Source organism: Symphodus melops, assembly GCF_947650265.1.
Source record: "Symphodus melops genome assembly, chromosome: 10".
In the NCBI taxonomy this organism is placed as follows: Eukaryota; Metazoa; Chordata; class Actinopteri; order Labriformes; family Labridae; genus Symphodus; species Symphodus melops.
The window spans coordinates 16974384-16984877 of NC_136700.1; the positions used below are offsets into that span (position 1 = coordinate 16974384).

Genomic DNA, 10494 nt, shown 5'->3' on the forward strand with positions numbered 1-10494 from the left:
CAGTACCAGCTTCCAGTTGTGGTTCTAATGTTGAGTCTTCCCCATCCAACAAAGAGTGCCCCCACCCTTCTCACCCCTGGCATGATGGAGAACCTCTTCCATGAAATGGGACACGCCATGCACTCAATGCTGGGACGCACTCGCTACCAGCACGTCACAGGTGAGCTTAACTCGGATTGATATCAACAAACAACCAGAAAAAGCCGCTTAATAGATTAAGGATTGTATCATTCAGTAGGTGTTATTTAAACTTTTCTTGAGGGACAAACTGGTTGCAAGCAAGCTACCAATGTTTTGTGAATTAATAATAATAATATTACATTTTATATAAGGGCGCCTTTCAAAGCTCTCAAGGTTCCTAAAGCCCCATTTACACCAAGTAATTCAGTTCGGTTAGGTAAAAATGATATCCCTTTTTCCCCCACCCTTTGCATCGATTGTATAGTCCAGCCCAAGAGAGACAGGGAATGTATTAGAGAGAGAAATTGGGGGCACTAAATGGTCAGGAGTTCATCCAACAAGTAGATGTAGGACTTTTCTTCATATACTGTATATTGGGCTCCACCTTAATTGTAGAACTGAAACCATTTCTCAAATCAATCCAGTAACTCGATTTCTAAAATACCAAAGCCTAGAGTTTAAACCCAAATACTATACAGTGCTCAGTCAGAAGGAACCAAATGCTTAATATCTGGACTTTAACTAGGCTTATTTATGTGCTCTCTCTTATTCCAGAAGAGCATGTGCATCTGTATGTGTTTCTCTGTCCTGATCAATGTCTCTGCTCTTGTGCAGGCCTCACTACCGAGGTTTTGGTCTTTGACACAAGCACAGTGACTGATACATTTCCTTTATTGGTAGTCTAAGATGGAGAGCCAGGATATTAATTTTTGCTGAGCCAGAAAAGGTTGCAACCGGTAGTAAATGCAAAAATACAACAACAATTAAGATAAACATGAATAAAAACAATATAATTATTTTCAAAAATTAAAGAACTTGAGAAAACAAGTTTTAAAAATTAAATATAAAAGGGAAACTAAGTTAGTTTATTGAAGTCTTATTTTCTCTTTTATGTAATACTATTGGTTGAATAAAGCAAGTGATTTCATGTGGGGGAAAATGGCTGAACATGCAAGATTTCTTGTCTGGTTACTCATAATAATCACCAAAATAACTGATGGATTACTAAATTACTAAATCGTGTTCTGCTTTGTTTGGATGTCAAACTTTTACATTTCTTCCTCAGGAACCAGATGCGCAACTGACTTTGCTGAAGTCCCATCCATCCTCATGGAATACTTTGCCACAGACTATAGAGTCATTAGCCAGTTTGCACGCCATTATGAAACAGGACAGGTACACATAATCCTCGGGAATTTAGTCCATTGTGATGTCTTTGTTCTTATAATACATGATATATATATATATATATATATGCTTTCTATTTTGTATGATGACAGCAAATATCATAGAATCCAATGTTATGCCTTTTTTGGGGTTCATATATCTATATCTATCTATGTAATGAGCTAATGGGCTTTGATCAGTGATGGGTCACAAACCCATTTTCAACGAGGGGGGGGGACAAGGGATTGTGCGTTTCTGCAGACTTTGAATTTTTGCACAGAGATGTGCCTAAACATGCATCTAGAAAACACTAAAGAGCAGATAAAACCAGAAAAAAGCATAATATGTGACCTTTTTATTGAAAACAAAATTTAAAGGATGAATTTGGCTAATCGATTTAGATGAAAACAGTGTTAAACTGAAATGTTAATTTAATGTGTTTTTTTTTTTTGTTTGTTTGTTTTCTGCCAGCCTCTGCCTCAGAGTATGGTGGCTCGCTTGTGTGAGTCAAAGAAGGTTTGTGGGGCCGCAGACACCCAGCTGCAGGTACTATGACCAAACCTCACATCCATTACTTACTGTCATCAGTGTACTTCCCCCTTTTGAGAATATAACAACTGCAGAGGGTTATCATTTAACCCTCAGGTATCACATTTTTGTAGATACATTTTGAAATTCTGATTTATTTATTTTTAATTGGTCTATAATACACAGGGTGCAATTTACTACCCCGTTGACAAGTCGTGGACAAAAATGTCTGCTCCCTAAAACCGCTGTAAAAATAAGATAGAACAATATTTGTTTACACTTGTTTAGAATCTTTTAATTTAGTCCAGGTCAAAGCAATCAAATATTGAATTATTTTTGGGACTTTAACCCTTTAAATGCCAGCTTAATGACATTACTGTTTTCTATAAAAAAATACAGACTCTATAATATATACTGTATGCTGGGGGGCTCGGGTAATTTTTTCAAAGCAGTCTTTAGATATCAACAAGATTGATTAAAAATGCAGTATTGTTTTTTGTACAGTGTCCAATTTGAAGTTCCTGAGCCATTCATAGACAAAAATGTCCACTTCCAAAAACAACAACAGATGTTTAATTATTTTAAATTTCTGTGACAAGCATCAAGCAAGATGAAGAGGTGCTTCTCTGTGGAACAAGCCATTAAAGGGCAGCATGACCATGCAGCCCTTTAATGCAAGCAAGCTACAGACTCATCCTCTGAAACTGAAACAACCTCCTAAGAATAAACTTAGCTAGAGTTTATGGTGACATCTGTCTTTCTATGAGTCTTCTTCTGAGAGTGGAGAGCACACAGATGATCATTTCCATCCTGGCAGTGGGTGTACATCAACATATGAGCAAACCAGGTTTCCCTGTCATGAAGTCCAGCGCATTATGCCATCACCAAAATTCAGGGTGTTGAATCCTGCTTTGATTGATTTTTTCATTTTCATTATCAAATAATACTCAACATGAGAAACCTGCAGGGAAACCATTCAGTGGCAAACAGGCGTGATGGGGATGCCGCAGATGTTAGAGCATACGTACCCCTGGTTTTGGCTTGAGTAAATGGGTCCAAGAGTGAATCCACCCACAACCTCTGGGATGACCACAGTGGACGTGCCAGAAGTGGTCTGTCTTAAAGGCCCTGACACGCCAAGGAGTCGGCTGTCGGTCCTAGTTGGACCATCAGTGAGTGATCCTCCCCCTAGTTTTGCCGGTATGTCTGGCGCCGTCACTATCCATCTGCTTTTTTTCTGCTGATTCCATGTTAATCACCGTTTGCAGTCTGTGAGAGGAATCTCTATGATTGGCTGTTCGGAGGTTTCATTTATCCCCAGTCCTAGCAGGTTCAGGAAAGCCTCTAAGAATGCAGCTGCAGTATCCATTCTTTTACCCATTAGTGCGATTTCTTGTTTGTCGCCTCCGAGGCAGAAGCAACAAGCAATTCGAGGGCTGACAATGCCATTTTCAATTTTTTATCAGACATTTTTCTCGCTAAGTAATTTGGAGTAGTACATAGCAGCGGTGTATCATATCAACGGACAAGCGCCGCCTGCTGGCATGGAGAGTTATGTCCTTTCTCGCATGCACAGAATGTTCGTGGTGGTTAGCCGTGAGGCGAGTAGTATTTTTTTTAAAGTTATTTGTCACCAAGAAATATAAAGTATTTCATGCATAGGCTTATAATGGGAAAATAACACCATTTGGTAGTATACAGTAAAATTTACAGTAGTTGAAACACAAAATGAAACACGGACATTGCAAAATGCATGATTATATTCTGTAATTGGACACTGTTTTTTAAAGTGGACATTTTTGTCCACGAATGACTCAAAAGGATAGATAAAACAAATGATACCGGAGAGTTAAAGATATAACTTTTGCTATTACACTGTCAACATCAGCATCTGGTGATTGAAGTGACTGCACAACCTTTTATTAAACGAGAAGCCAATTCCGAGTTTTTTTGGTGTTGAAAGTTAAACAACGCAGCGGGTAATGGGAATTACAATATCTTATTTAATAATAACTTAGTATTTATCTTTGTCTGGGCAGATTTTCTATGCTGTCTTGGACCAGATCTACCACAGCACACCACAGAACCACTCAACCACGGACATACTGAAGGAGATGCAGCAGAAATTCTACGGCTTGCCTTATACACCAAATACAGTAAATCTCTTACTTTCTGTGTATAACATTACACATCTCTTTGACTAATCTACCTTTACCGTATCTCATAATATTGTTTTGTAGATGCATAATAAGTTAAATGTTTGACTCACCTCAGATAACAGCACAGCAACAAAACATCTTAAATGAGTCCTTTAGCCTCTCCTTTCATTTTCTTCTCACTCTTAATCCAAGATAGTCATTTCAAATAAAGACATTTTGCTAGCTGCATTGACATTTATTTAGTGTGACTATTGTCTTGAATGCTTTTGGAAAAAATGATTGTTCTCTTTTTAATGAACAATTAGATAAAACTTAACTTGTAAATTTAGTCAACATCCCCCTGTGTTGACCAAAATGTTGTTGTCGAAGGTTGTTTTAACTTAAGTTGGTCATGCTCTTTTTGGTGATAAGGCTTATTTTGTCTTTATATTTTATCCAAAGGCATGGCAACTGAGATTTAGCCACCTTATTGGCTATGGGGCCAAGTACTACTCATACCTTATGTCCCGAGCCGTTGCCTCAATGGTGTGGAATCAGTGCTTCATTCAGGATCCTTTAAACAGGTAAGAGTCTGTTTTTTATTTTTATTTAAGTGTATTTTATTTGTCTTTTTAGTTTTTTCAATGTTACGGCTTCCTTTTAAGAAAATGAAAACGAAAACATTAAAATTGGATACATATCAAGGAGCATTTCTTGTATGCACAGGAGTACAAACAGATTAAAGGTCCACAAATGGTTTAAATCTGTTTACTGTGAGACAGTATCACATGTTGTGTGAGTATTTATTTATTCTCTTCTTTATTGATAAATATACGTGTGTTAGGGCATGGGAGAACTGTTTTGTCATACTTAGCCTTGCTAAATATCAAAACCTATTTACTTTTTTGAGACTTAAATACACATACATATCGAAGTTGATATATTAGGAATAGAATTATCAGTGTATATTTGTATTAGGGTGTGAAGGCTTCATTTAAAAGTAATATGTATAGTCTATTAGGTATGTAGGGGTGGAACTCTTTTACAAGTCTGTTGGGCTTCGTTCCCTCCTTGCACCATTTTGATTTCTTTTTTGGAATGTGTGCTAAACAGACTAAACTAAACTTATTCTCAGCTCATTAACATAGTATTTTACTAACTTTAAGGAAAGAAAGGACACAATGTAATGGTTTCAAGTAGCCTAAATACCACACATTGCAAGCAGAGCTCTAGACATATTGATACTTTAATGGTATTTTTTATCATTAAATTTGATCATTTGACATTTTTGCTTTGTCCATAGGGTGCGATCTAATCGCTAAAGCATCTGTACGCCCAATAATGTTTTAATGTTGTGTTACATGGGGATTGTTCTTTGTTGGTTCTGCCTTTGACATGTCTGTTTGGGCCCAAGGCAACATTTACAAGGGGCCCTTCATCACCTTTATCTTATAAATATTGGTATCCATTATCAGCATCTGAAGAGGGGAGCTGTAACCTTCTCTTTTGCTTCTTCTCTGTTGTGAGCTGAAGACATGTAAATGTTTGACATGTACAAGTCAAGCGGATGTCTTCATTGTGGCCTTCTGTACCCAAATGGACAGGAATGTGTGTGCCGTACTTTCCAGCAGAATATGAACAACACAGTGTAGATGAACACTTTGCCAGTGATTGTAAGCTCCTGGTCAGCATGGGCCAGCAATTGTCTGTGAAGTGTATTTTATTATGTTGTCTGACTACTGCCAAAGAAATCTATGATGATCCACAGTCTGTTTCACGATGTTCTCATTGTCCATTTAATACAGTAAAAACCTCAATGTAACACTCTCCCATGCATCGATCCATCTTTTTAATGCAACAAGTACTACACTGTTTATTACATCTGAGAACTGTGATACAATATATTTGATACAATATAACATTTTGATTGGGTCGGCAGTATCTCAGTAGGGACTTGGGTTCGGAACCGGAGGGTCACCAGTTCAAGTCCCGATGCTGACCAAAATATGGAAGTTGGTCTGGTAGCTATACAGAGCTATTAGCTACACATACAGTATATACAGCTATACAGTAGCTAAACAATAACAGAGTGTGAACCAGAAAGAAAGTATATAAAAAAAATCTCTGATGCGGGCTTCATTTTACAGTCTTCCCTTGTTTTTATTGTTCCTGTTCTACACTGTATACATAAACTTACTTGCAAATCAAGACTTTAAGATCTATTCTGCAGTTTAGGAGGCTTGGCAACAATAATGAAGGAGCCGTTGGCAGAGTATGTTGAGCTTGCAGGGGACAATATTGTCTGAATCCTCGTCTTTTACGGCTTTCCCTCGTCCCTTTCCCTTGCTGTCTTTCTGTTAGAGACATGGGTGAACGTTACCGTCGGGAGATGCTGGCCCATGGAGGAGCAAAGGAGCCAATGCTGATGGTGGAAGGTAGGTTAACTTGGACTTGATTAGTCTTCTGACTTCTCAAAGCACTTTTCTACACTACATGTCACGCTCACCCTTTCACATATTTATGGCAGAAGCTGCTACATTACGACTAAATTTACACACCACTGGCATAGCAGTTTAAACTATTTTGGGTTCAGTGCATGGCCCAATGTCATTTCCAGATGTGTGTAGCAGCTGGGTATATATGAGTTTTGTTTGGCAGTATTGGTCTATTGGTCAGTCTGAAAAATGATATCAGATCTTTTTTATATGTAACATCTAATACATTGACCCGAAGTAGTATGTGAGATGGTATTAATATTGTATTTTCGTACCATTTTGATATACAGGGGGTATGGAAAGTATTCAGACCCTTTTACATTTTCCCCTCTTTGTTTCATTGCAGCCATTTGCTGAAATCAATCAATCAATCAATCAATCAATCTTTATTTATATAGCGTCAATTCATAACAGGTGTTATCTCGAGACACTTTACAAAAGCAGGTAAAGGACCTTACTGTTTGTCTGTTAACATTAACAAAAGAGCAGGTAACAAGACCATGCTCATTGTTATGTTTACAAAAGGCAGGTAAAGGACCTTACTTATATCAAAAAACATATTATTTCTCATTAATGTACACTCAGCACCCCGTCCTGACAGAAAAAAACAGAAATGTAGAATTTTTTGCAAATTTATTAAAAAAGAAAAACTGAAATATCACATGTTCATAAGTATTCAGACCCATTACTGTGACAATAATATTTAACTCACATGCTGTCCATTGGGAGAAAGTTCCACAAAGTCAACTATCACTGCAGCCCTCCACCAGTCGGGGCTTTATGGCAGAGTGGCCCGATGGAAGCCTCTCCTCAATGCAAGACATGTAAAAGCCTGCATAGAGTTTGCCAAAAAAAAAACACATGAAGGACTCCTATGACAAAGAAGATTCTTTGGTCTGATGAGACCAAGATTTAACTTTTTGGTATTAATTCTAAGTGGAATCTGTGGAAAAAACCAGGCACTGCTCATCACCTGCCCAATACAATCCCAACAGTGAAACATGGTGGTGGCAGCATCATGCTATGGTGGTGTTTTTCAGCTGCAGGGACAAGACGACTGGTTGTAATTGAAGGAAAGATGAATGCCGCCAAGTACAGAGATATCCTGGAAGAAAACCTTGTCCAAAGTGCTCAGGACCTCAGACTGGGCCAAAAGTTCACCTTCCAACAAGAAAATGACCCTAAGCACACAGCTAAAATAACAAAGGAATGGCTTCAGAACAACTCTGTGACCATTCTTGACTGGCCCAGCCAGAACCCTGACATAAACCCAATTGAGCATCTCTGGAGAGACCTGAAATGGCTGTCCACCAACGTTCACCATCCAACCTGACAGAACTGGAGAGGATCTGCAAGGAAAAATGGCAGGTGTGGAAAAACTTGTTGCACCATTCCCAAGAAGACTCACACCTGTACTAGCTCAAAAGGGTGCTTCCACTTAATACTGAGAATTGAGTCTGAATACTTATGACTATGTGATATTTCAGTTTTTCTTTTTGAATAAATTTGCAAATATGTCTACATTTCAGTTTTTTCTGTCAAGATGGGGAGCTGAAGGGACATAAATGAGAAATAAAATGAACTTTTTTGATTTTAGCAAATGGCTGCAATGAAACAAGAGTGAAACAATTTAACCCTCTATCACACCTTTGCACTTTTTAGTGTTTTTGACTTTTTGTTTCTTGCATATTTTATCCTTTTTTCATGCATATTGTTGATGATTTATTCAAGGTTGTGCATTTTTGAGTGTTCTATAATTTTGTCATGCATTTTCTATTTTTAGCATTTTGTAAACAACATAGCATGAAATACTCACGTTATGCACCCTTCGCACTAAAAAGTGCGCATTGAAACCCATTCAAATCACTATTTATGATCCTGCTTGAATATAAAGTATAAAACATGGGACATTGAAGCATGGGGCTTCAAGTGTGTGCTCTGAGGGAGTCCCTTCCTGATGATGTCATTTTTACCATATATGGTAAGGGTTAAGGTTACATAGTGTGAGTATTTGACACTGAACAAAAAATAATAATGCATATAAATAAATGTTGCTGCTAATCATTCACATATACCAGGCTGCAATAATCATGCCATAAATAATCAAGTTGTCATGAAGCATATTGAAAATATATCATTTATTGTGTATTTTAGACCATTAAATAGGGTTGCATCATGACAAAAACATGGCAATTTAAGGGTTAAAAAATAAACAAATTTATTAACGTTTGATATGGACTGATGCTGATTTATAACATTATCAAAAAAAAAGCTATAATTTATAAAACTTTTATAGCTTGAGTTTTTATTTACACATTTTAGTGCGAAGGGTACATAGTGTGAGTATTTGAAACTGAACAAAAAACAATAATCCATATAAATACATTGTGTTGCTAATCTTTCACATATACCAGGCTGCAATAATCAAGCTATAAATAATCAAGTTGTCATGAAGTATATTGAAAATAAATCATTTGTGTACTTTAGACCATAAAATAGGGTTGCATCATGACAAAAACATGACAATTTAAGGGTTAAAAAAAAAAAAAACCCATTAACATTAACATGTATGATTATGACTGATACTGATTTATAACATTATCAAAAAAAAACTAAAAAAACCCTATAATTTATAAAAAATGTAGAGCTTGAGTTTTTATTTACACCTTTTAGTTCGAAGGGTACTTAACGTAAGTATTTTAAAGGTGCATCGAAGGGTTTTTAAAGGGGTCTGAGAACTTTCCGTATCCACTGTAAATGGCCCAACTGACTTTTTGGATCGGCATTTATTTTTCATTATGTCAACTAGGCCCGGGTCATAAAATAACTTTTTTCAATATTATACATTAAACCTACAATTACACGATAAGATGTGAGGCAACACAACAAACATGTTCCATCTTTTGAAACACTAACACTCATTAGAACACAACATAAAAACACACCGAAGCAAGAAATGAGCAAACATCCCAAACGACTCATTTCGGCACCGTGCCCTGTGCTTATGGTACTGATTAAAACAGAATTCCCTGTATTTTTGTTAAGCTAAATTTGGGATAAAAAACAATCTATTAAAGTTTTTTTTTTTCTGTATTGCCAATCTCTGTTTTGAATTCACTTCACTGAACTTAGATTAACATTCCATGCTAAAACTTTTTCCCTCAATAGACACATACACCTTCAAGCTGTTGCTTTGTGTTCTTTATGGACAGGAATGTTGCAGAGGCAGCCCACCATTGAGGACTTTGTGGATGCGCTGGTGTGTGAGCTCAACCCAAACTTTGAGACATTCATTATGGACTCTGAAACATAAGTTATGCAATTTCCAGCATTAAAATGGACTTTAACCAGTAGGCTGTGAGACAAAGAAAACAACAACTGTACACAATTTCAAACTGATTTTGTCTTCAATAATAGGTTAAATTAACAGAATAAAAGCCTTGATTCCAAATCCTGAAATAAATTGAGTTGTGTCTGTCGAGATTGACTAAATTTAAAAGTATCAATAAGTGTATATTCTGTGATATTTCCTGTTTAAAGCAATGTTTTCAATCTGCTTTTGCACATATTTCATTTCCCCTTTGTGAAAACTGCTTTGAATTTTTTTTTTTTTTTGTTGAATTATAATGCCTTTTCCTCAATGCACTATGTGATATTTCAAAGATAGATACGTGAAACATTTCTATGCTGTATTTTCAGAATTATATACACAAACGTTATTCAAAGGAAAAATATTGGTTCCCTGGAACACTGTTTGGAGCTAAAAAGCTACCCGGTGAGTTACGATTTCACTGTTGCGGGCCTCCCACCATAACTTCTGGCGTACCATTTTATCTTTAAACAGTGTTACAGGGACAACATTTTCCTCTGAGGAACAGTTTGTTTATAGAGTTATGAGCATATACCACATTATCGATAAATTTATCCAACTTTCACATTTCTTGATCAAAACTACATAGTGCACCTTTTTTCCACATTTACTCTCT

General features: G+C 36.7%; 1 protein-coding gene across 1 annotated transcript in view; it reads left to right on the plus strand.

The window, feature by feature from the left end:
* The window catches only part of LOC306830008 (mitochondrial intermediate peptidase-like), a 16216-nt gene extending 6152 nt beyond the window's left edge, over nucleotides 1–10064 (plus strand). The window contains exons 12-18 of the mRNA XM_079353224.1: nucleotides 4–160; nucleotides 1247–1356; nucleotides 1819–1893; nucleotides 3915–4031; nucleotides 4476–4597; nucleotides 6375–6448; nucleotides 9721–10064. Of these exons, the coding sequence (XP_079209350.1) occupies nucleotides 4–160; nucleotides 1247–1356; nucleotides 1819–1893; nucleotides 3915–4031; nucleotides 4476–4597; nucleotides 6375–6448; nucleotides 9721–9821 (756 nt within the window). The 3' untranslated portion in view covers nucleotides 9822–10064. The remainder of the gene's footprint in view (nucleotides 1–3; nucleotides 161–1246; nucleotides 1357–1818; nucleotides 1894–3914; nucleotides 4032–4475; nucleotides 4598–6374; nucleotides 6449–9720) is intronic.
* Nucleotides 10065–10494: the final 430 nt, after the last annotated feature.